Source organism: Triticum aestivum, chromosome 5A, assembly GCF_018294505.1.
Source record: "Triticum aestivum cultivar Chinese Spring chromosome 5A, IWGSC CS RefSeq v2.1, whole genome shotgun sequence".
In the NCBI taxonomy this organism is placed as follows: Eukaryota; Viridiplantae; Streptophyta; class Magnoliopsida; order Poales; family Poaceae; genus Triticum; species Triticum aestivum.
The window spans coordinates 620,120,565-620,147,649 of NC_057806.1; the positions used below are offsets into that span (position 1 = coordinate 620,120,565).

Genomic DNA, 27,085 nt, shown 5'->3' on the forward strand with positions numbered 1-27,085 from the left:
GGGGAAACGGATGCGTCGGGTCTACACGGAGGGGATCTTGCTGTGGGTCTGGCCCGAATGTTGCTCCAAAGTGTTCCTATGGGCTGATCTAACACAACCGGATGGATAGGTCCACTGCTCAAAGCCCGTCCGTACAAAGTCAAAGGGCTAGATCCCGTGGTCAAACGCTATAGGGTTAGGCGGGACGGGGGCCCTGGGGGATAGCAATGCCACCCGAGCGTCGCACCGGGCCCTCATACATGCAGGGTGGTGTGGTGGCATGTCCGAAGAGGCGGCACGCATCTCCGGGGTGTGCCTCCTCACGGACGGCGCCATCGCCGGCACCTGGAGGGGGGAAACGGACGCGTCGGGTCTACACGGAGGGGATCTTGCTGTGGGTCTGGCCCGGATGTTGCTCCAATGTGTTCGTATGGGCTGACCTAACACAACCGGGTGGAGAGGTCCACTGGTCAAAGCCCGTCCGTGCAAAGTCAAAGGGCTAGATCCCGTGGTCAAACGCTACAGGGTTAGGCGGGACGGGGGGCCTGGGGGGTAGCAATGCCACCCGAGGTCGCACCGGGAACTCATACATGCCGTACTGTGTGGTGGCATATCCGAAGAGGCGGCACACGTCTCCAGGGTTTGGCCCCCTCCAAGTGACGGCGGCACTGCCTTGCGTGCAGGGGGCACACCGCGGAGCCCCAAGACGGGTGTCTACGCATGCCTGAACACTCTCACATATGCATCGGAACCCGTGCGATGTTTCGGTGACATAGCTAGACCCCGAATCCCCCCACTAACCAGAATTCCCTCCGTGTCGACCGTTACCCCCCTCCATGACCCGGCGATAGCAACGTTCGTAATGGGGGGCAATCGATATACCATCGGGGTATGTTTTTTAGATAAGGCATAATTATCTTATGCAAAAACAAAAACTAAAATAAAGTAAAAATAAGAAAATGAAGTAAAAATCTAAAAATAAAGTAAAATAAATGTATGCCGACAGCCAGGCCGTCGGCATATCTGTGCACATAGGGTGGTGCAGTCTCACGGATCGATGACGTGGCATGGCACACGAATCGATGACGTGGCAAAGGGGCCTATGCCGACGGCTATGCCATAGGCATACCTTTGCCATAGATAGCATAAAGCAAAATTAAAAATAAAAGCAAATAAACATATGCCGACGGCTAGGCCGTCGGCATAGGTGCGCACACGGATCGATGACGTGGCAGAGGGCCAGGTCTACGCCGACGGCTATGCCGTAGGCATACCTCTGCCATAGATATGCCGACGGCCGCCGTTACCTCCCGTCGGCGTAGTTTCAACACCGTCAAATGGTTAGCGCTGACCTGGTAGGTGGGCCCGGGCTATGCCGACGGGTCCCGTTGGCGTATCTCGAGCGGTCTCGACGGCCTCGTCTATGCCGACGGGATGGATGTATGCCGACGGCTTTTCTACGCCTACGGCCAGTCCTTGGCCGTTGGCATATGTCCATCTGTGCCGATGAGGGCCGTCGGCATAGACGAGGCCGTCGGCATAAGCAGTTATAGCAAATTGGGTTAAAAATTCAAATTTATATTGCGTTTCCAAGATGATGATTTCAGATTAAAAAATCTCTAAAATATTCAAAAGGAACATGATAACCAGATGTTCTCCAGTTGTTGTTATTTACATACCGACAATAAAAGCATTCATTTTAGGCCAAGAAGAAACGATGCAGTAAAAAATTAAGCTTTCGTGGTAAAAAATAGATTGTGAACAATTTTTCACTCAATGAATTTTTTGTAAATTCGTGAAAGTTTTTAAATTTTGTGTTTTTTGTAATTTGCTGATATTTTTAAAACTCTCAGTAAAATCAAATTGAAGAAATTCTTGAAATTGTTTCAAATTTCATGAACTTGTTTTAATTCATGATATTTTTTAAAACAATTCACGAGCTTTTTTGTTAAATTTTGTGAACATTTTTAAAACTTGTGAACTTTATTTAAATCCATAAACTATGTATGATTTCCCAATTCGTTTCAAAAAATTCATAAAAAATCACACTTATTTTTTATAGGACATCAATGAACAACAGAAAATTTTGGGCGAAAGAAAACCTGTGAAGAGCCGGCCAGAGTGAGCGAGAGGGCAAGGCTAAGCGAGCGCTACAGCGAGATTGGGCCAACTTACGTGAGGAGGCGCGTGGGAGCTGGTTGGCCAGTTGGAGCCTTAAGCACTGGAAAGGACCTCTCCCGGATGAGCAGATGTGTGAGAGGGAAAATTTGACCAATTTGATGTGTGGACGAAATCAAATCACAGAATGAACTACCCGTGAAACTATTTCACGTGGCTGATCTTTTTGTGTGATGTCCGACATGAAGGCGCCACAGTATATTGTGCAACGCCTCATAGATAGGCGCTACATGCTTGGCCAGAATTGCACCCCAGATTGTCTAAAAATTGTTACGTCATTGTGCAGAGCCTAAGAGCTAGGCGCTGCACTGTATAGTGCGGCGCCTAACTCTCAGGCGCTGCACTAGTGGTTGTACAACAAAATGAAGCAACCAGTACTAGTGCAACGCCTAGAAGCTAGGCGCTACACTGTATAGTGTGGCGCCTAGCTCTCAGGCGCTGCACACTGACTTAGTAATTTTCGGATCACACGGGTGCGACGCTGGCCAGGCGTGTAGCGCCTATCTGTGAGGCGTTGCATAGTGTAGTGTGGCGTCTTCGTGTCGGACGTCACACAAAAAGGTCAGCCGCGTGAAATAGTTTCACGGGCAGTTTATTCTGTGATTTGATTTCGTCCATAGGTCAAATTTGTCAATTTTGCCATGTGAGAGAGACGTGAGCGCTCGATAGGACTCATTGTAAGCCATACATAGTCGCACCCCTGTGTTGCGTGGTGAGGGCTCTCGAGGATGATCTGGTTGTTACACAGGGGCGGAACCAGGATTTGGGTTGTGGGGGGGGGGGCAAGCAAAGTTGAAAAAAATTAACAACCGAGGATCTAGAGCCCCGCTCCCGCTCCCGCTAGGGTTCCCCCGCCGCCGCCCGCCCACCCGACGCGGCGCCCCGCTCCCGTTCCCCCGTTTCCGCCGTCGATCCGCGCGAGCGCGGGCGCTCCGTCCCTTCCCTTCCCCCTTTCCCCTCCTTCTCGTCCAGCCGCCTTCGCCGTCTCCCCGGGAGGCGGCCGGGGTGGCGCCCGCCCCCCTCCCTCCTCATCCGCCCACCTTCGTCCCTCCCCCCCCCCCCCCGCCGCCACTGGCGGGCGCCCCCGGATCTTGCCGGGTGGTGTCGGCGGTGGCGGATCGTTCCTTCGCTGCGCGCGCTCCTCCTTCATGGGGTGAGGGGACGCGTCGGTGCTGCTCGGCCGTTGGAGGTCCGGCGGCACTCGCCGTGGTGGTGCCGCCTCTTGGCGGCAGGGCGGTCCGGTGGTGCTGGTCGGCCGGCAGCATGTCCCCGGCCCAGATCTGGGCCGTAGGGTCCCGTTTGGGTCCTTGCGGGTCGTCTCCGGCGCGACCGCGACGCCATATGTATGGGGAGGCAGGGGAGCGGCTTGGACTGGGACAGTGACGTCGGCGGCATGCCAGCTGCTGCGCGGAGGTGGGAGCTGTCTGGGCCTTTGAGGGCCCGGCCGGGCCTGTGGGGCCACGGGCCCGGTAGGCTCCTGCTATGGCGTCCAGTCGGCTACTGTCGTGGACGGTGGAGGTGGGTCCCTCCCGTATGCCGACGGTGCTGCTGCATTAGTCCCGGCTCCTCTTCTTCGTTGTGCAGGCCATCTTCGCAGTGCTGTGGTGAGACGGCGTGGGAAGCTTCGTGTTCGTATTGGCGCTGGGTGGTGGTCGGTTTGGTGGCGAGCTCCGAAGTGCCTGAGGTAGAGGATGGGATCGGGAGAAATCCCTGTTGGTTTGGCCGACACCAATGCGGTGGCGCTTGAGGGTGCCGCCAGACCTTCCTGGAGGGCGTCAGGGCTACCCTACCTCTCTCCTCGTCGCGTACCGGGGGAAACCCTTGGTGGCAGCGTCGTCATCGTCGCGTTCATTCTTGGAGGTGTTGATTGGTACCGGCGCTTCGGAGTCTCGGAGCTTGGTGGGTGATCTCCGGTGGACGCAGTGGTCGCGAGGCTTCGTCGTTTTTGTCGATCCGCTGTTTCGGCATTTGTTTCTTTTTCTTTTCTTTTGGGCGTGCTTGTGCTGCTTCCGCCCCAGCACCTATCGTTGGATGTATCGGATGGTTGCTTTGGAATACAAAGCGGGGGAAACCCTTTTTCTTAAAAAAAATTAAGAACCTAATACTATATTTATATGTAGCTTCGAACTTTGAATGCATATAATATAGTTAAATTTGTATTTGTTAATAATTTACCCTACATTGTCAATAAGATCAAAATTACTAATAATTTCATGTCGTCAATACCTCCCCTTGCGCGCTAGCGCAACTCTGTAAACTGGCCTTCTTGACGCTTTGAGTACCGCATTCATGTGGGGAGCTCTCCCCAGGTGATTGTTCAAAAAAATAAAACTAATGACTTTAATAAAAGATAACTTAATTGCTAGATAATTCTCTATGAATGTTGATTATCATGCAATTCAAAACAAGTTGTCTCCAATCGGACCAGGATTGGTAACTTGCACATTAGCCTCGTTAACGATATCAGTAGGTTGGGAAACTCAAGACAACATGCTTAATATCGAATTAAGCATGCGGCTACACTGAAGAAGGGATTGTTAGCGCTCCCCCGCTCCTAGCCCCGCTCCCCCGCTCCCTGCTGCGCTGGTGGCCACTCCGGCCCCGGCGGCCACGCCTCGCCCCCACCGCCGTCTGCCACTCCGGCCCCGGCGGCCCGCTCCCTGTCCCATGGACGTCTCCCCTCCTCCTCCGGGGGGCCTGCACCCCACGCCACGCTGGCTGGAGTCCAGCCCCTCCTCGGCTGGATCAGGTTCGACCGCCGCGTCGTACCGGGACGCCCTGCTCGCCTCCCCACCTGCTCCCCCCTCCGGTGGTGGTACGCCTCTTGACTCCACCGTCCCGCGATTTCCCGGGCCACGGTCGGAGATCCACCACATTGACCCCCCGCCGGAGGCCCCCTGGAGCGTCGCCGGACGCCAGCGTCGGAAACGCCAGCGCCGCCCCCGTACGCGCCGTCCTGCCGGACCTGCACGCCCCCGCTCCCCGTCCTCGGCGAGCGACGAGTGCCCCCACTGCCTCTCAAGGTCCCGAAGCCACCTGCTTGAGGAGTGCCGCCACGACATCCGGGGCCGTAGGTGCCGCTTCTACGGCCATGTGGCGCGCGTCTGCACCGCGCCCCGCGAGCGCCTCCCCGCCCAGAGCCTTGCGAAGCGGCCTCGCACCTCCTCTCTGTCGACGAGTTTGGGCGGGTCAAGCCCCACCGCGTCCTCCGGGCGGGCTTCCCCCTTGCCATCTCCGGCACCCTCCCCGCGGCCGTCTTCGCCACCCTCCTCGAGCCCGGCCCCCTCCTCCTCGTCGGGCACGCCCACTGTCATGTCTGGACACCCTCCGCTCCGGCCGGCCGGTGCCACCTGCTTCCTCCCCCGTTCTGCCGAAGTTGAGGCCGCGGAGGCCAGTCTCCAGCGCGCCCTGATCGCCACCGTGGCTGGTCGCCGGACTGGCGTCTCCTGCGCCGACATTACGGGACTCGTCAGCAGGCATTTCGACATCCCCGCGGACATGTTCTCGGTGCATCGCCATGGGCTGGCGTAGTTCTTGCTCTGGTTCCAGAGGATGGAGGACCGTGCGCGCGTGTCAGCGGGCGTCGCTCGTGGCCCGCGTTTCCGCCTTCTCTTGCGCCCCTAGAGTCGCTTCGACGGCGCCCAGGCCGTCTCCCTGCGTTTCAAAGTGGATCTCGAAATCTCCGGCATCCCCGACCACGGCTGGCACCTCTCCTGTGTCGTGACTCTGCTGGCTCCGTTCTGCAAAGTCGACGAGCTCGCCCCTGAGACTCGCGATGGCTCTGTCATGTCTGTCTTCAGGGTTTCGGCCTGGACTCCCAACCCGGATGGGATCCCGTGCTCCTCCGACCTCTACCTCCTGAAGAACGACGCCGTGATCGCCGGCGCCAACCCGGACGTTGCGGAGAGGTTCGCTTTAGAGGTTCTGCGCTACCCGGTGACGATCCATGTTACCCGCTCCACCGACTTCCGCCTGCCGGCCCCGGCCCCGCCCCCCCCCCCGCCTCCTACGGACGACTCCGACCCCTTTGACGTCCCTCCGTCGCCGCTGTGTCCCGGGCCATGGCCACGTCACTATGATTTCCCGCGTCGCTCCGGGAACTGTGGTGACGCGCGGCCACCGCCTGGCCGCGGTGGTGGCACCTCCGACGCCAATGTGCACCGTCATCACCGGCGCCCTCCTCCGCCCCCCCCCCCCCCCCCCCCCGCGACTGGCATGGGACCCTTGGATCCCACCCGTTGCCCGCTGATGCACCTGCTCGGGCCCAGGGGAAAAGCCGCCCTGTCTCGCGGCAAAGCCGCCTTGTCCGCGGTCCGCGCATGGAGACAAGCCCGCCAGCCACGACCGCGCCTTTACGCCTGACCCCCGCACCTCTGCTACTGACTTGGCGACCCCACCAAGAGCAGATGCCACATGTGACACCCCCAGACCCCACCACCGAGGCTTCCGGATCCCCGCACTTGCCCCGCATTGGTGGTTCTACTCTGGTGGTCCCGCCCTGCGCCCCGTCCGTCCCCCGCACGGACGCCGCCCAATCCCCTATGAGACAGTGACACGATGGACCGGATCCCGAGGCATCTCCTGCCTCTGCCCCGCGGTCCCCTGCCCCCCGGGCCGCAACACCGGCTCCACCATCCCAGGCGACCCCAGCACGATCCCCTAGCCTGCTTTCGGCCTCCGCCACCCCCTTCTCACCACGTGGCCAGTCCCCCAGCGCCCTGGCATCTCCTGGCCATGATGATGACGCTTCGGCTGCCCAGGCCCGTGAAGTTCAAAATTTTGTGGCTGGAATCCTGCTGCGATCTGCGCCCGTGCTACCTACTCTGGGCCCCAAGCGCAGGAGGAAGGAATTGCCTCCAAACTTCACTCCCAGACGCAGCCACCGCATCGCCAAGGCTGATCGGGGCCTAGACTCAGAGGCTAAGGCTAAGCGTGTGCTCCTTCTACGGCTCGGCATCATCCGCGAGAACGAGCCCCTCTCCTCCGCGGCTATCGAGCGCTACAGCAAGCTTTTCGAGCAGCCGTTGGCCAAGGACGTTGTGCAAGCATTTGCGGACTACTACGGATGGCACATTCCTCCAGGCTCCCTCCCTGTCCAGTGCAGCTCCACCTCGGCGGCTTGCGGCATTGCCGCCAACTAGTTTCGCCGTGCCTTCTCCTCTCGGCCTCCATCCTTCCCCTATGGAATGCACCCTTAAGACTGTGTTTTGGAACGTCCGTGGCCTTCATCTAAGGCTAAGCGCACTGCGGTCCGCTTTGTAATTTCCTCGGTTTCGCCGAACATTGTGTGCCTTCAAGAAACGAAACTCGATTCGTTCTCGTTGCCCCTTGTTGTGGAGATGCTCGGCCCATGCTTCCTGGATTACTTCTTCCTCCCGGCTTCCGACACCCGCGACGGCATCCTTCTTGCTTGGAACCGCAATGAGATCGCTATCTCTAGCCCATACATTGGTCAGCACCACATCACGGCGAGAGCGAAACTGCTATAGTTGTGGAAGACCCGGACACTATTCCAATGAGTGTACGGCTCCCTACAAGAGAAGAGAAGATTCTCCAAAAAGAAGAAGCAAAGAATCACCACCAAGAGAGAGAAGGAGTAGAGATGATCGCTATGAACGAAGATACTCACGGAGAAGCAAGGATTCGGAAAGGAAGGAAAAATCATCAAGAAGCTACACAAGACGAAGACATCAAGCTCATGTTGGTGAATGGGTATCCGGCTCCGACTCCGACAGCCACTCCGAGAGAAGTTATCACTCCGACTCCGAAGATACTCAAGATGAAGGTGTTGCCGGTCTAGCACTTGTGTCAACCAACTCCTACGACATATTTGACTCACCAAATGAAGGAATTGGAATATGCTTCATGGCCAAAGGTCCTAAGGTAACACACCCTGAGTATGTTGATTTCAATAGTGATGAAGATGACTTTTTAGGTGATGATTTGCTTGTTGACAACTCTAGTGATGAATACTATGATGAAACGTTAATTAATCATGCTAATCAAGATAAAACGAATGACAATGATAAGGAAAAGATTGAGGCTCTAACTAAAGAACTAAACACTCTTAAGTTATCTCATGAAACTATCTTCGAAGATCATCGAGAACTTTTAAGAGCTCATGAGAAATTACGCTTTGAAAATCTCAATCTTGAGCAAGAGCATGAGTTCTTAAAAGCAATCAATGATGATCTCCGCAAGAAAAGTTCTTCTCACATTGCCAAGCGTTTACTCTTATCCACTTACATGCCTCAAGTCAAGTCTAATAACAAGAACAAGAAAGATTCTTCCTCTAGTAGTAACAATGATCATGCTAAATCCAATATTGTTGCTTCTAGTAGTTCTCTTGATTCCACTAATGATTCTCTTAGCCAAGTTACACTTGAGCAAGAAAATAGCTTATTGAAGGGAATTATAGAGAAAGGAGTGTACAAAAGCCTTGCCGGGAGTAAGCAATTCGAGGAAATTGTGCGCAAGCAAGGAATGCATCGTAAGAATCAAGGTGTTGGTTTTGAACGAAAGTTCAATGCCAATGGAGTTGAGTGGGAAGAAGATCAATACCCCAAGACAAAGTTTGTTCCTCAACAAGAGAAGTATGATACTTCCTTCAAGGGGACACAAGCTCAAGATGATCTTCCACCACAAGACTACAAGCAAAAAGGCAAGGACAAGCTTCAAGAGGAAATTGATGCATTTGAAGAAGCTCCTAAGACCTTAGTCAAGTGGATTCCCAAGACTACTTCAAGTTCCACTTCATCAAGTACGACTACAACTCCAAGGATTCCCATCAAGATGGTGTGGATCCAAAAGAAGAAGAACTAGAGAGTTCTTGAGGGTGACTCCGCCAACATACTTCACTCTTATCATTTGGCAAGAACAAGTGCAATCAACTTCCACATCTTGCACTAGTTCAAGGAGTCACAAACCCTCTTGTTGGTAAGACTAGGGACAAGGTAACCTAAAAGTTTTCATGGACATCATCTTGTGTGTGCATCACTCTATGTCTATGGATATCCTTGTTTGTTCCTTGTGGGACTAACCCATGTAGGTATTGAAAGTGCAATTCACTCAAATGGATAGCTCCAAGTGATCTACATCAACATTGAGCATCCACATCTTCAACATCTACATGAAGTCATCATCGACAAAACCCGAGGTTAGTTCATCCCTCTAAGGGGGGATATCACATCTAGGGGGAGCTTTACTCTAAGACTTGAGCTAAAGCAACTCTAAAGATGTGAACACAACAATGCTTTATGTAAAAGTGGTAACCCCACTTGAGCTTAAACGATGAGTATGACCTATGATCAAGTGTTCTCACTTGACTCCTAAGTCAATATACTCATATATAGATGACCTAGTCATCGCAAATTGCTTGATAGATGCTAGAATTGGTTGTGCATGCCTTGTCACATATTTCATTTGCCATCTTATTGTGTGAGCATGCTGGTTGCATATTTTACTCATTCGAGGACATCCACTTGTTGTTTTGATTGTTTGGTTTTATTTCCTTTTGCCAAGTGGATGGACAAGAATGCCTAAGAACCTCCTCTAGCTATCTATGCTTTTCTCGTCTCAAACTCTATTCATGCTGCATCACAAAATTTGATCAAGTCAGATTCGAACCACTCTGTGTGAGGAGCGCTCGGAGTCCCCGATTCGTCATAGACTTAAACTTCCAAAACCTCTTTATGATTCTCGGTCTGACCGATACCCCACTTTCGGTCCTACCGAGATCATTAAGTTGATCTAGGTTTTCGATCTCGGTGCAACCGATTTGAACATTTCGGTCACACCGAGTTTCAGTAACTGCTTGCAGTTATGAATCTCAGTGCCACCGAGTTGTTCCACTCGGTCACACCGATAGGGTCGGGCTATATATAGTCACGGGCAAAATTTTGGAAATTTCTCTGAACCCATTCGCCCGCGCGATAGCCTGCTCTACCAACGTGGTCTCCGGATCGTCTCCTCGCCGCCAGCCGCCTCCAGTCGCTGGTCTCCGTCGCCGTCAACGGGAATTCTACCCCACCGTTGCCGCCGTAGCGAGTCTCCGCCGAACTAGGGTATGGACTCGATCTTTGTGCTATTCTCCAATCCGATTCTTAGCACATTGTGATCATCATGATTCTTGCCACGATTGAAACACTCCTGTCCAGTCAATGCATTCGTAGATTAGGTTTGATTCGAAAATTTTAGGGTTAGGTTTCCGCCGAAACCATCTCGGATCGGTCCCACCGATTTGGCTTACGCCATTACACAAGTGAGACTCGGTCTGACCGAGAATTACTTATCGATGTGACCGATTTTGGAACTCTGTGAAACCCTAGCAGTCTCGGTGCCACCGAACTGTGACTCGGTCCAACCGAGTTCACTAGTTTAGGTTCCAAAACTGCTTCGGTATCACCGAGTTTGAATAATCGGTAGATCCGAGATGATTTCAGTGGGAAACTAAAACTAAGTTTTTGGATCATTCTTTTGCAAAAATCTCTGCATTTTGTGATGCTCATCCACTCTACCTCATCTATAAACTGTTCACAGGGTCAGCAGTCAGCTTGTTCAACATGTCAGATCAGAGTGACAGCCAGAATGTGTCAGAACAACAAGTGGTGATGAGTGAGGGCACTAGTCCCTCCGGCTCTTCAGATGATGGCAGCAGAAGTACCCCAAGCAATCTGCCAAAAGCTGCCACTCGACAGAGGAAGAAGAGAACTTCAGATTCTGAAGATGAAGATTATGTGGCAGAGGAAGAGGCCACATCAAAGAGAGTTGAGCCAGCTCAAGGCACAAAGCCAGGACTGAAGATCAAAAGGCCAGCAGGCAGGCAGCCTATGTCAAAGGCTAGAGCTTCAACTGAAAAGCCTGCACCCAAAGAGCCAGTTGCTGCTGAAGGCAAGAAGAGGAAGGAAAGGGTCAAGAAGACCGTAGCCAGAGTGCTTGGAAAGGCTTCCATCATGGAAGAGGAAGAGGAAGAAGAGGTTGCTGCACCAGCACCTAAGGCACCCAAGCTAATGGGTGATGCTATAAAATCAGGGGCTACTGCATCTAAGCCCAAGGCTGCATCAAAGGTCAAGACAGCACCAAAGAGAAATACAAGGAGCATACCTGCTACTGAGAAGAACAAGGCCCCAGTGCCTGAAGCTGTTGAAGAAGAGGATGAAGAGCAAGTTCTTAGAAAGCTCAAGCCCAAGATCCAAGACCACAACGATGCTCATCCTATGGCTGAGGATATGAAGCTCAGGAGAGACTCAGGGCTCAGGAAGTGGAGAGAAGCAGATCCGTATGCTTCAAGGAGAAGGACTGCTGTGGACTATAGATTTCATACCAAGGAACAGCAAGATTTCTATGAGACAGTGCTGCTTGATAAGAAGCCAATTGTTTGTGACATGAGATGGGTCGACTGGACCTACATGAAGGAAAATGAGGAACGCTACCCTGGAGTATATGACAGCTTTAGTGCGTGTGGAGTTGCAGACTTTGTTGGGCAGAAGCTCGCAAAGTGGAACGAGGAGCTAATCATGCAGTTCTACTCCACAGCACACTTCTACCCAGATGGAAGGATCACATGGATGTCTGAAGGTACGAGGTACCAATCAACTATTGAGGAATGGGCAAAGTTGATCAATGCCCCAGAGGAGCAAGCAGATGATTTGGACATTTATGCCAAGAAGAAGATGGACCACAACTCAATGTCCAACATGTACAAGGAAATTCCCAATGAAGCTCTTGATACTTTCAAGTTTGGGTCTGTGCATTATCTTCTGTCAGGGCTGCCTACTATAAATTGGATATTGAGGCACACTCTCTTGCCCAAATCTGGAGATCACAAGATGATCCGAGGCCATGCAATCAATTTGCTTCATGTATTTGATGTACCTCAGAAATTCAAAGTCATGAGCCTCATAGTAGAGACTATCAAGAGGACTGCAGCAGACCAGAAGAGGAGTTGTGGGTATGCCCCACAAATTCAGGAGCTCATTAACTCCAAGATGGGCATGGGCATATACTTGTTGGACAAGGAACACTTGCCCATCCGTCCAGATTTTGAGGACAATCAAGTTGTGATGACTGAAAATGAACCATCGTCTGCCCAAGCACAAGCAAAGAAGGAGAAGGCAAGGAAGGAGAAAGCTGCCAAGATGCCAACTCAAGAGGAGGCATCTGAGTATTTCTTGAAGACCAAACAAGAGCAGCTTGGTTACCTGATTGCATCCACCCTGCGGATTGAGAAAGGACTAGCCACCCTAACTCAAAACCAGGCAAGCCTAGAGAGAATCATGGAACAAAAGTTCTATGACTTGGATGTCAAGGTGACAGAGATTCAGACTGCAGTGGAGCAGCTCCAGGATGACATGCAGGAGAGGAGAGGCAGGACTACCACTCATGCCTTTGCCAGAGTGCCACGAGGTCCGAGGTCGTCTGCCGTGCCAGTTGCTGACACCAGAGCCACCACTTCAGCACCAGCTACAGCCTCAGTTCCACCAGCTCCAGCATCTACTTCAGCTCCAACTCCAGCGTCTACTTCAGCGTCTACAGAAGCCTTCGTCCTTGGAGTGATCCGGACTCCACCACCACCTGAAGATCAAGCCTGAGTGTCGATCTAGCACTATGCATTTTCTAGGAACTTTTTGGTAACTTGTTGCCAAAGGGGGAGAAAAATGTATAGATCATAGGCTTCGAGAGAGAGAGTGTTGCTTTTTCTCTCTTGTTTTATTTGGTGGTTTTTCGAACTTTGTTTGCTTTTGAGTGCTTGAGATACTACGTCATTATCTGTGAGACATTGATGATCATGTGTTTGATCATAAGCTACACTTAATGTTTGCTTAATGCTATTATCTTATCTATCTTATGTGATCATTCACTATTCTTGGTGATGAGTGCATGTATTTCATTCTTATCATTTTAAGCGCTCCACCAAGATGTATGTGACATGGAAGAGTAACCCATGACTCTAACTCTTTGTGCATTTGCAGTCCAAAGCAAATTTTAAATATGCACAAATTTAGGGGGAGCTCTTACTTATCACATACTTCTCAAAGCGACGATATATTTCATGCTTATTATCATTTGTCGAAGCTTTGATCTATATGTTGTCATCAATTACCAAAAAGGGGGAGATTGAAAGTGCAACTATCCCTAGGTGGTTTTGGTAATTCATAACAACATATAGCTCATTGAGCTAATGCTATTCCAAGATGATTATTTCAGGAAAGCTCAATGATTGGCATGGCATGGATGTGAAAGTGGAACCCTCAAAATGCTAAGGACAAAGGATTGGCTCAAGCTCAAAAGCTCAAGACTCTTCATTTTATATTTTAGTGATCCAAGATCACATTGAGTCTTTAGGAAAAGCCAATACTATCAAGGAGGGATGAGGTGTTGCTTAATGAGCCTCTTGCTTCATGTGCTTAGTGATATGCTCCAAAACCCTCAACTACTTTCCCATATCCACATATGACCTAAACCCTAAGCCAAACTCGGTCCTACCGATTCTTCCTATCCGGCGCCACCGAGTTTCACTTGTCATAAGCCACTGCCAAACCCTAGCAATTCGGTTCTACCGATAGGGATCTCGGTCTCACCGAGATGGGATTGCAAACTCTCTGTTTCCCTTTCGTAACTTTTCGGTCTCACCGAAAGAGCGAATCGGTCCCACCGAGATTGCAATGTAAATTCAGTGTTTCCTTTTTGTAACTTTTCGGTCTCACCGAAAGAGCAAATCGGTCCCACCGAGTTTGCCTGACCAACTCTCTGGTTAGCTAATTACCAAATTCGGTCTCACCGAGTTTGTGTAATCGGTCTCACCGAGATTACGTTATGCCCAAACCCTAACCATATCGGTCCTACCGAGTTGCATGTCAGTCCCACCGAAAATCTCTAACGGTCACTAGGTTTACATTTTCGGTCCGACCGAGTTTGTTGATTCGGTCCCACCGAGATTGGAAAACTGTGTGTAACGGTTGGATTTTGTGTGGAGGCTATATATACCCCTCCACCTTCTCTTCATTCGTGGAGAGAGCCATCAGAACACATAGACAATTCCTACTCATATGTTCTGAGAGAGAACCACCTACTCATGTGTTGAGACCAAGATATTCCATTCCTACCATATGAATCTTGATCTCTAGCCTTCCCAAGTTGCTTTCCACTCAAATCTTCTTTCCACCAAATCCAAATCCTATGAGAGAGAGTTGAGTGTTGGGGAGACTATCATTTAAAGCACAAGAGCAAGGAGTTCATTACCTACACACCATTTGTTACTTCTTGGAGAGTGGTGTCTCCTAGATTGGCTAGGTGTCACTTGGGAGCCTCTGACAAGATTGTGGAGTTGAACCAAGGAGTTTGTAAGGGCAAGGAGATCACCTACTTCGTGAAGATCTACCGCTAGTGAGGCAAGTCCTGTGTGGGCGATGGCCATGGTGGGATAGACAAGGTTGCTTCTTCGTGGACCCTTTGTGGGTGGTTGCTTCTTCGTGGACCCTTCGTGGGTGGAGCCCTTTGTGGACTCGCGCAACCGTCATCCTTTGTGGGTGGAGCCCTTTGTGGACTCGCGCAACCGTTACCCTTTGTGGGTTGAAGTCTCCATCAACGTGGATGTAGGATAGCACCACCTATCCGAACCACGGGAAAAACATCCGTGTCTCCAATTGCGTTTGATTTCTCCAAACCCTTCCCTTTACATTCTTGCAAGTTGCATGCTTTACTTTCCGCTGCCAATATACTCTTTGCATGCTTGCTTGAATTGTGTGATGATTGCTTGACTTGTCCTACAATAGCTAAAATCTGCCAAGAACTAAAATTGGGAAAAGGTTAAGTTTTTATTTGGTCAACTAGTCTAATCACCTCCCCTCTAGACATACTTTCGATCCTACACTTGCCCGTTACATTCTGGCAGACAGTCAAACCTGAGGTCATGGCCCTCTTCGAGGAGTTCTATTCGGGATCTATGGACCTTGGTCGCCTCAATTATGGGATCATTACCCTCATCCCAAAGGTTCCGGGCGCCTCTGATATTCGCCAGTTTCGTCCCATCACCGTGATTAACGTGATATTACGGATCCTGGCCAAAGGGTACGCCAATAGGGTGACCCTGCTTGCTAACTCGATCACTCACCCGAACCAATCGGCCTTCATCCAAGGCCGGTTTATTTTAGATGGTGTGTTTGTCTTCCATGAAGTCCTTCATGAAGTTCGGGTGAAACAACATCGCGCTGTCTTCCTAAAGCTGGACTTTCATAAAGCTTATGATACTATGCATTGGCCTTTCCTTCGGGAAGTGCTGCTGCGTAAGGGCTTTGACGACCGCTGGGTGACTCGCGTGATGCAATTAGTCTCCTGTGGGCGGACCGCGGTGAACATCAACGGCAAGATTGGGCCATACTTCCCCACTCTCTATGGGGTGCGTCAGGGGGACCCGTTCTCGCCGTTCCTGTTCAACATGGTGGTCGATGCTCTGGCCGCCATCCTGGACAAAGCCAAGGGTGTCGGTCATATTCACGGCATTGTCCCCCACCTAGTCGGAGGGGGAGGGGTCTCCCTCCTTCAATACGCGGATGACACCATAATAATGGTTGAAGGTTCTACTCAGGACGTGGCTAACCTGAAGTTCCTCCTCCTGGGCTTCCAGCAGATGTCGGGCCTAATGATCAACTTCGATAAGAGCGAAGTGATGGTTCTTGGTTATCCTCCGGTGGAAGCTCAGGCTATCGCTGACCGACTTAACTGTCGGCTGGGTTCTTTCCCCACGACCTACCTGGGGATCCCCATTAGTGATTCGCACCTCACCGTGGCGGACCTCCGTCCCACGGTTACCCGTATGCAACATCGCGTCGAGCCTTGGAAAGGGCGCTGGCTATCGAAGGTTGCGCGTGTGATTCTCATCAACTCCTCTCTCGCCAGCCTTCTTTGGTACCTCATGACCTTTTATAGCCTCCATGAAACGCTGCACATGGAAATTGCCAAGTACCAATCCAGGTTCTACTGGGCTGGCGAGGATGACAGACAGAAGTACCATATGGTCAGTTGGCCGGACATATGTAAACCCAAGGACCAGGGGGGTCTGGGGATTTTGTCCTCCCGACGCATGAACATCGCCCTCCTGACCCGGTGGCTATGGCGTATTGCTAATGGTGACGAAGGGCTTTGGTTCACCATCATCTGGAACTAGTACCTCCGTGGACAGCCTCTGGCTTTCTGTCAGCGTTTGGGCGGATCCCAGTTTTGGCAGGCCGTCATTCAGATGCTCCCTGTGCTTCGCATTGGCACGTCCATCTCGGTTGGGTCTGGGTCCGCGACCCTGTGTCTGGTTTGATCGGTGGATCGGCGACACCCCTCTGGCCGCCCGCTTTCCCGAGCTCTTCGCCATTGTTGTTGACCCGCGGGTCTCTGTTGAGACGGCCCTTATTGACTTAGGGCGCCTCGCGTTTCGCCGCCCTTTTGGCCCGCCCGAAGTGGCCACCTGGGATGCCCTCCTCGAGGACATCGCCCTTCTCCCGATGAACGTCACTGACACCCCGGACGCCATCTCTTGGCGCCTAGAATCTTCCGGACGCTTCTCTACTAAGTCCCTACACGCGGCCATCGCGCCTTCGCCCGCCCCCGAGCCCTTCAGTTTGATCTGGGATATCCTCCTGCCACTGAAGATTAGGATCTTCCTTTGGCAATGGATCCGTCGACGCCTCCCCTCCGGAGTCGAAGTCCTCAAGCGTAACAGACCTGGAGATGGGCTTTGCCCCCTGTGCGGCACGGTGGAGGATGCTAACCACATCTTCTTCGCGTGCTCCACGGCCCAGTTTTTTTGGTCCAGTTTCCGCGAGACGGTTGGTGGACAGTGGTGCAATTCCAATTTCCCCGACCTTCTCGCAGAGATCCATGCCTTCCCCCCTCACTACCGACATATCCGTTGGCTCTGCGTAGGGGTCCTCGCCTGGACGCTGTGGACTGTCCGCAATAAGCTTGTCATCCAAAAGGTTACTCTCAGACGTGCTACTGACGCCATTTTTAAAATGTGTGGGTACCTGCAGCTTTGGCGGCCGCTTAGCCGCCCTCAGGATCGGGACGTCATCAACACCCTCCTCGCCGACCTTCAATCGCTCGCCTTCCGCCTGGCGCCACCGCTCCCCCCCCCCCCCCCCCCCCCCGGAGCCCGACTAGTTGCAGTCGTTTATTTCTGTTCTGGGGCTTGTTGAGCTGTGCCCTTAGCATTAACTCTTATGGATCCTGTGTGCTGGTTGAACTTGGTGTGTGTGTGTGTTTGAACCTCTGTGGATTGTTGGCTTGGGCATGTGCTTTATAATATAAAGCGGGGCGAAAGCCTTTTTCGGTAAGGTAAACGAGCGAGATAAATATATCGCAGGCAGGACAGGACAGGACGCAAACATATAGTAGATCGAGATGTCCCGTGTTAGACATAAACACACACTTACACAGAGCGTGCATGCATGTGTCCTGGTATGTTCAGTACTCCATACCGAGTCGGTTAATATTAGAATATTAGGGTCGGTCACCGAGTATTCCTCCAGAACGTACATCAGGCATTTACATACGCCAGGGATTGTAGGAGAAATCCCGTGAGTTGAGTTCAAATATCAATCACTAAATCAAAAGAAACAGGACCGATTCCAATCGGTTCGACTGTTTCACGTGCGTACGCTTGTGTTCCGTTCCGGCCGGCGGCAAGAATCAATCGAGTCACGCTGCTTGTGTACTACTCCTACGTACGTGCCTTGTGGTCTCTACATACATAAGCTAGCTATATATATACTCGGCCGATTAGAGGAAAGGAACTTCCTTGTGTCCGTCGTCCAGACACCACTCGGCGCTGGGGCTATGATGAGTTGGACTGATGAACCGGAGTTCCCAAGTGCACCTCTCGCCACAGATAGGCGCAGCAAAATCTTTCCTCCCGCCAGCCCTCCATCTTACTCCGAGTCCAAGACCAAGCCCGCCTCCATAATGGCAGAGCCCTACGAGATCCCTGCCGCCATGATCGCTGAATCCGAGAAAAGGTCGTACGTGCTCAAGATAGACGGATACTCGATGGCCAACGCGCTGCTCAAGAACGGGGAGTGCATGACTTCCGCCCCATTCAGCGTTGGAGGCCACAACTGGGTCGTGAGATATTACCCCAACGGCTATCCTAGGCACTGTGACAATTATATCTCTCTCTATGTACAGCTTGAAGCTGCCGATGCCGAGGACGTGAAGGCGAAGGCCAAATTGAAGCTCAGCGTACTCGACAAGAATGCAAATCCGGTGCCTTCGTACAGCCGTACCATCCCTCTACACACCTTCTCAAGGAGGGCTCCAGACCGTGGCTACCATGACTTCATCCACAAGGCTGGCATTGAGGTATCGCCGCACCTTAGAGACGATTGTCTCACCATCAGGTGCGATGTCACCGTCGTCAAGGACATCGACCAAGAAGCAAGGATTCCTCCAAGCGACCTCCACCGGCATCTCGGCGATCTCCTACAGAGCAAGGATGGAGCGGACCTGACTTTTCAAGTCGGCGGACGGACATTCCCGGCTCACAGGTGTGTCCTCGCAGCTCGGTCATCCGTGTTCAAGGCGGGGCTCCTCGGCGCCATGGCGGAGAGTTCCTCTAGTACTATTGAAATTCGTGACATGGAACCTGATGTGTTTGAGTACTTGCTCCATTTCATATACACCGACTCGGTTCCTCTACTTGATGTGGTGATGGCCGGGCATCTACTCGAAGCGGCTGACAGGTACGACATCGGTAGGCTGAAGGTGATATGCGAGGACAAATTGTGCAGTCATATTGATTCCAACATGGTGGCGACCAGCTTGGCTTTGGCCAAGCAGCATGGTTTCCGTCGTCTCAAACAAGCTTGTTTGCAGTTCCTTGCTTCTCCCTCCAATTTGAATGCTACGATAGCAAGTGATGGCTTTAAGCATCTGCTATCCAGCTGCGGCTGGTCTGCTTTTGAGGAGCTGAGAGATAGAAGTAGCCGGCTGAATTCAGAAAAGGATATTATCATGACATTCCGGAAGTAATGCTTCCGTAGTAGTATTATTAATGTCATCCAATTTTTTATAGTAAAAAATGATTATGCTCTCCACGTATTTTCTTTTCAAAAAGAGAATAATCCCCGGTCTCTGCATCGATCGATGCATACAATCATTTTTAGCAAATTATTCAATAAAGCCTTATAAAATAAATACACGAATCAACTAAAAACCACCTTCCTGACAAAAGTTATTGTGATACCTGCAAGCTTTGACGATGTGACTTGACCTTTGCATCAAACACACATCATGTAATCCGATGGCCTCGCCAAGCCGCCCGCCGGTGAGCCGGGAGCACTCACCGGTCTAGCAAACCCTCAATGCGCATTTCATACGCATGCTCTGTAATCCGCTGCCACCATCTTTCGTCGTCTCATCTTCAGGAGTGGTTAGTACATTGACCTTATGAGTCCCTTCTGCCGTTGACGCCACCATGATGTCAGACAGTGCCACCCTCCCGTGCGTGCCCCTCAACACGCGTCCGTCGCCCAGACTCCGTTGTACCATGCAGCTGATACCCGCCGTCATCAATGCGATACATGCAACACCGCTTCTTCTCTTGTCCCCTCGAGGCAGCACCGCTCCAAACAGTGCCCCCAAGACGGAGACGGCCTCGAAGGCACTGTCATAGTCCGACCCGAGAGACACAAAACTAGGTTTTCCTTGGAGCAGTTGAAACGCGGTGACGACGATTGCAATCGACGATGCCTTCGGCAAGGAGACGACGCCCACGGCCCCGTCGTCGTCCTCCATGACCGAGCTCGACATGGGTTTCACCGGAAGTTGTGCCACACTGAACTAGTAGCTGCCCGGAACCGCGCTGTGACTGCGCGCATAGTAGCCGGAACGCCGGCAGGGATCTAGCATCCCTCTTCGACCCTTTATCTATTGCCGTCTGGCCACGGGCCCCATTAACGACGGATCTGGGTGGAGGCCAGATCCACGGCACACGGCCGCCCACCATAGCCAGGGAAGTGTGCGAGCTCATGCGGGCATGGAGGCGAGCGCCACCGCTGCATGGCCAGGAACGTTGTCCTGGTCGCTGCGCGCACTCACCCCGCTGTCTCGCCCCAGCCAATCACGAGGGTGGTTGCCACATCCGCCGCCCTCGGCAGGGACCGCGTCCAGGACTACGACGCCCGGAGAATGATGAACACCTGAACCGGAGCACCATTGCCTCGAGCACGCACAACCGGACCATGCATGTGGGCCTCCCAGCGCATCCGACACCATGCGGCCGCTCGCTGGAGAGTGTGGAAGCCCTGCTGCCGTCACCCCATAGATCCTCCCGAGGCATCCCGTGGGCCGCTCCGATGGGATCCAAGCTGGGAAGGAGAGGTCCACTCAAAGAACGCCCCGCCGTCTTCGTCCCGGACCCATGCAGGCTTTGCCGGCAGGGCCTCAGGCGACGGCGAGACAAGGAAGAGGTTGGTGGGAGACATGTGGCGGTGCGACTGGATCGCCCCCGCGGTGACCCAAGCGGGGCAACCCAGGGGTTATCTAAACGGAAACGTTTACCTCCGGACGACCGGCCGAGCGCTCGGCCGGTCGCTCCTCGCTCGCTCGCTCTGTCATGTAGGAATAGACTAGCACATGCTTCGGGTGGGCCTGCAGCTTATCTCTTCCCCGCTGCACTTTTTTTTCTTTTTTTCTGGGCTTATTCTTCGTCTCGTCTTGTCACTTTTTCCTCTCGCCTTACCTCCTGCATCTCAAACAGCTCTCCCACAGATGCTACAACCGAACAGATATTTTGCTGGAATCGATGGTAAATTTTGCTAGAAACAGTGTTGACTTTTTGCTGCATGGGTGATACAACTAGTTTTGTGTAATCCACAAAGCTGCAACCGACACCCGAGAAAGCTACAACCAACCATGAAAAAGTTTCAACCAGAGATAATCTGGGGCCGGCCAGTGCTGCAACCGTTGACAGAAAAAGCTTCAACCGTAGATGAGAAAAGCATCAACCAGGCACCGTGAAAAGGAAAAAGCTACAACCGTTGACTAAAAAATCTTCAACCGTAGATGCAAAAGTTTCAACTAGGACATTGTGCAACAAAAAAAGCTGCAACCACTAACAAAGAAACTTTAACTGTAGATGCAAATAGCTTCAACCGGCGATGGAAAAAAGCTTCATGGAGGCTCGGGTTTTCACGAAAGCCACAACAGCCCAATGAACTGCTACATGAGTGCTTTTTTAGTTGTAACTATAAACTAAAAAATATGCTAGAAACATATAACTATTTTGCTTCCATAGTTTTTCCGTTTTTGTTGTGAGCTTTTTTGCACAATGCAACATATGTTTTTTTCATTGTAAAGGGAACGAAATTTGTGCTACAAACATTCAACTATTTTTTTGTTTTGATTTTTGATTTTTGTTGTGAAGTTTTACTGCAATGCTACATACACAATACATTTTAATAACAAGTGCAGATTTTCTGTGTACATTTTCGATTGAAACTATTGAGTGTAGATAGCAGAGCGAAGTCACATCATCATTTTGATGGGCTTCACCCACCTGACAACATGCAACCTCCACCGCATGGCCCTGGCCCTGATGCATATGAAAAAGCGACTTCCTAATAGTGCAAGTGGACCAGCGTGCGTACACAGAAAAAAAAAAAGAAACGACATGCGCCGCTTTTATTCCACCAGTTTAATCGAACGGATTAAAATAATCAGATCGGCGGCTGGGGCGCGACCGGCCAAACTGTTAGGCCGACGCACCGACGCCTAGTGCTCGCCTTATCTAAAAGAATATATTTTCTTACTGGTATGGTTGCGTGTATGTTTAAGAAGAAAAATGTTATTCACATGTAAACTAATATAAGACATTTTAAAGATATAAAAGTCTTATATCCGTTTATAGTGGGAGTACTTATCAATCATCCAATCATCCAAGGCATGTTCTAAAAAACAAGGAAAAGCACAATAGTTGGAATTACGTGGATAAGTTGAGGCTTTTACTCGATGAGGACTATGACTCAGAATTACCAGGTAAAACTAATTTCTTGATACTACAATAAATAGAGCAGTTCTCAAATGCAAAAATGCAAAAGTCACAACTGAGATGTACCGGGTAAAATTGCTCAGGAGAAATTCATAAATGAGAATACCATAGATATCCGTAAATCCACGATGACTAATTTTCTAAAATAAACTTGATAATTAATCACTTAGTCCTCTCAACTGTTTTGTCATAAATCATCAAAACACATCTTCTAAATCACTTTCCTCCTATTGACCCTCAATGAGAAGCTTATCTAGGTTGAGTTCTTTCAGCAGGGGATGTTGATGCACTGGAGTCCCCTTCGTGCTTGATCACCTTCTCTCAACCTTCAGCAGAGGATGTCGATTCCCCATTAACGATGCAGTCTTGCCTGGTCTCGCAGATAACAATATGAACCAACATCATAGTCCTCATTGACATGTGTTTACCTAACATCATGGCAAAACAATCCTCATCAGCTACATTAAGGAATTTCTTTTGAATGTTGTCATAGTACCAGGGTTACTTCTCAAATTGCTTGAGCATATTCGTCCAAGTTATTATGCTAAAGTTTATGGTCAATTCATAATCAAATACGCTCCTAACTACGATGCTACCATCACGCAGGCGATCGGTGCGACGCCCATGCCAAATCTTCATCATAATTGGAACATTGTTGGTCGTGTCATCAGTGAGGTGGAGGCATTATATGAGTGCATAGAATGTGATTGGAAGTGGAGGGAAGAAAGAAGGGCTATATGCACCAACAATTAGGTATGTGCCACCATCGACCGTCCTGGCAAATTATCAGGCATGTACCACTATCGAGTGCTGCTGGTGGACCTCAAGTTTAACTAGAGCTTTTGAAATAAAGAAAACAAACTCGGTTTTAGAGGGAAAGCAAGTCTCTTTACAAAGAAGTTGAAATAAGAGGTAAATGCATCACTGGTGCTTGAACTTGCCACGAATGTGCACTTTGATGCCTGAACTTGCAAAATACATTGAACTGGTTTCGTAACTTGGCATGGACGTGCATATACGGTTCAACTCTTGTTTTTGTACCTCCATGACGCCGACGAGGCACTCTAGGATGTAAGGGACAAGGCGTGTAGCCTGTTTTTTTTTTTGCAGAAAACCCTCTAGAATAAAAAAATCTTACAAAAAGCCCTCAGAGAAAAACTGATAAATTGCAAAAACAAAGTATTAATCTATTAATAAATGAACTGGTCCGGGGTTTGAAACCTGCGCGTGCCTAGCCAATCTACCTGTTCAAATTTAGTGTCAGGAAAGGGTTCATACACTTTATAAACATAAAGCTAAACAATGTAATTAAAAAATTATTCCAGCAATATAGTGCCACTGCTTTGAACCTGCAACCAGAGGCTATATAGTGGCTGCATGTACCACTATAACCAATGACGTCGAATGGTAAAATGATTAATTTAGGTTTATAACATAACGAGCCCGTATGGCTAAAATGGACCACAGTGTGGATCAAGTTTCAATGGGTTTGTTCTTTTTCATTTCATTTTTTAGAAATAAGTTAATTATTATCACCTACAAACAATATACATGTATGTAAAACAAATTATGTTAAAGCGTTCATATAATTTCTTAGAATACCCACGCAGTAATTTAATAGAAATACACATAATAAAATTATGAATTAGAATAAAATTTATAATTTGAAAAAATGTTTGTAACTTTCGAAACATTCATATATTAAAAAAATCATATAGTTTTAATTTTTCACATTTTTAATAAACTACTTATGCAGTATATCAATGTGTTCATCCTTTAACAAAGAAATGTGTTGTTTTAAAAAGTTTACATAGTATATAAGTTTGTGTGTGTTTCTAAAAAAATACAAGCCTAGGTGCCATTAGACTGCGAATCCCTACATGAATAATACCTGAATCATATAAACATTTTAATCATTCATAAATATTTTCAATTTAATGAATATGGTTTAAAATAACACATGAATTGTTTTTCAAATGGCACGAAGATTTTTGCATTATTTTGAAAAATTATGTTTGTTATACAGTCATAAAGAGTACTTGTACTTTTGATATATGACAACTCATTGGTTGGAGTGGCATCCGTGCTTGGTCTACAAGCTTTGTTCTGATGTTCGGGTCACAGATCCGGTGTTGTTTTTGCTGGATTATTAAATTCTATTTATTTTGTTCAGCCAAATATTTATAAAGGTTAAGAATCATTAAATATCAGCAAATGTGAAGTTGTCGAGTGGCTAGCCGCGTGCACTTGACTGGTACGTCGTTGGTTCGATCCAGCACACCAGTTTTAATTTTTATCTTATAGTTATACTCCCAGCTTTTATTTTATAATTTGTTAGTTTTGTCGTGAGGGCCTTTTTGGTAAGAAAATAATTCTGGGGTTTTCCCACAAAAAACAGGCCACGCGCCCTTGTCAATGACAGTGGGCCCCATGGCATGTTGGTGTGCCTTCTCAGCTTCGTGGACGTATACAAACGCCATTTAAACTGTATATGCACGTCCATGCCAAGTTATTGAACCAGTTCAATGTACTTTGCAAGTTCAGGCACTAAAGTGCACATCCATGGCAAGTTCAAGCACCATTGATGTATTTACCTCTTGAAATAAAGAAAAAACTAAAGATAATGAGAGATTGTTTCAACTAGAGCATGATGATCCGACTCAAAAAAAAAAAAACTAGAGCATGATGTCAGATCCCATCATCTCTCCCATGATCCTTCATCAAGTGCTCTATCGAAGTCACTCCTCCATGATCAGCGGCGTCCGTAGCCTAGGCCCCAAAAGTTTGATTCAACGCAATTGCACAATCGACCAGTCCTGCTCCAACTCCAAAGGCGATCCTAGTTTAAAATATCAATATTTTGTTAAGATGTTAAACGTGACCACGACAGAAAAGATGTTGTGTTGCTGTCGTTGGTGTTCTAATGTTCCTCTTGCCCGTTCTTCCCAAAATGGTCAGGATGCTTCTAATAAATTGCACCATTACCTGATCAGGGCGAATGCAGTCTCAGCCGTCCTGCCTCCTGCCTGAGCCCATCTCGGCCGTCCGTTTTTCTAACAGCGTCTGGTAAAAACCATCCGGCAGAAAACCTAACTCGCTGTCCGCTCTACTGCTTCCGCCGCCACCCTTCCCCCCGCGCGTCTCTGCCACCACCTCCAATCCCTAGCGCCGGCGGCGGCGGCCGTGCTTCCAGCGACATCACTGGACAGCGGCGAGAATGAATAGATACAGATAGAGGGAACAAAACTAGTCCTCCCTCTGGCGAAACTTGCATCCTACTCCAAAGTCCAAACCCACCTCCAGAATGGCAGAGGAATGCAAGATTTCTGCTGCCATGGTATCTGAGGAAAGGTCTTATGCGCGGTCATATGTGCTCAAGGTAGATGGATACTCAAGAGCCAAGGCGCTACTCAAGAACGGCGAGGACGTGGCCTCTACCCCTTTCAGTGTTGGCGGCCACGACTGGGCCGTGCGCTACTACCCATACGGCAACGATGATGATTCTACCGATTTCATCTCTCTTTATCTCGAGCCTAAATCTGCCGATGCTGAAGATGTGAAGGCGAAATTCACGTTCAGTGTACTTGACGAGGATGGAGAACCGGTGCCCTCATACAGCTGTACGCACCCTATACATACCTTCTCAAGCAAAGGTGATAACTGGGGTTACCCTAACTTCGTCAAGAAGGCTGATCTGGAGGCATCGGTGCATATAAGAGACGACTGTCTCACCATCAGGTGCGATGTCACCGTCATCCACGGCGAAGAAACAACTGTTCCTCTAACCGACCTGCACCAGCATCTTGGTGACCTCCTAAACAACAAGGATGCAGCAGACCTAACCTTTCAGGTTGGTGGACAGAGTTTCTCGGCCCATAGGTGTGTCCTCGCTGCTCGGTCATCAGTCTTCAAGGCGGAGCTCCTCGGCACCATGGAGGAGAGTTATGCAGCTAGTCCTATTGAAATCCGTGACATGGAAGCTGATGTGTTCAAGTCCTTGCTCCACTTCATATACACCGACACAGTTCCTCCTGTGCTTGATGTGGTGATGGCTGGCCATCTACTTGTTGCGGCTGACAGATACAACATCGGCAGGCTGAAGATGATATGCGAGAAGAAATTGTGCAGTCACATTGATTCCGGCATGGTGGCAACTAGTTTGGCATTGGCCGAGCAGCATGGTTTCCATGCTCTCAAAAAAGCTTGTTTAAAGTACCTTGCTTCTCCGTCCAATTTGGAGGCGATGATGGTGAGTGATGGGTATGAGCATCTGAAATCTAGTTGCCCATCTGTTTTCAAGGACCTCGTAGCTGGAATCCTCCCGGCTGAACTGAAAGCAGCAAAGGATATTATCATGACAATGTGGAAGTAATGCCTACAGAACTATTATCATATATGTCATCCATATTTTGGTAGTAATGGTTATGCTACATTTCCATGTATGGTTGCCAGTGTATTTCTGAACAAAATTGTTAGTATTAATCATTCAGTCTAATCTATGTTCAGGTGAGTAGAATGGTTCTTCTCGTCACCGTTGCCCTGTTTTGTAGTGACTGACTACAATGCTAGGTTGTGTGGGTCCTTCAAGTAGCACTATTAGATGATGGTGTTTCTTTCTTTGTTCGGTTATTAGCAGTTTAGCACTCATGTCTACTTTCGCACTGAAAAACTGAATGTGAAATATGGATGCCATGTCTGTGGACGATGGGATCTTGTGTTGTAATTCAGTTGAAAGCACTAAGCCGAAGTCTTAACAGTTTTTCAAAATGAAATATTGGTATTTAAAAAAAGCACTAAGCCGTAATCCTCAAGCATTTTAATATTGTTATCCTCTGTTAGCTAATATACTAGTTTTGACGGGCATTGGTTATTATTTCCCTCTGAACAGTGCTG

At 49.7% G+C, this 27,085-nt stretch overlaps 2 protein-coding genes across 2 annotated transcripts; both read left to right on the forward strand.

The window, feature by feature from the left end:
* Nucleotides 1-17,737: 17,737 nt before the first annotated feature.
* On the forward strand, nucleotides 17,738-19,173 carry LOC123108002 (BTB/POZ and MATH domain-containing protein 1-like). The gene has a single exon (XM_044529875.1). The coding sequence runs from the start codon at nucleotides 17,983-17,985 to the stop codon at nucleotides 19,171-19,173; it is 1,191 nt and encodes a 396-aa protein (XP_044385810.1). The 5' UTR covers nucleotides 17,738-17,982.
* Nucleotides 19,174-25,309: 6,136 nt separating this feature from the next.
* LOC123108003 (BTB/POZ and MATH domain-containing protein 3-like) lies at nucleotides 25,310-26,662 on the forward strand. Its single transcript, XM_044529876.1, has one exon. It carries the CDS (start codon nucleotides 25,497-25,499, stop codon nucleotides 26,562-26,564), a length of 1,068 nt encoding a protein of 355 aa, XP_044385811.1. The 5' UTR covers nucleotides 25,310-25,496; the 3' UTR covers nucleotides 26,565-26,662.
* Nucleotides 26,663-27,085: the final 423 nt, after the last annotated feature.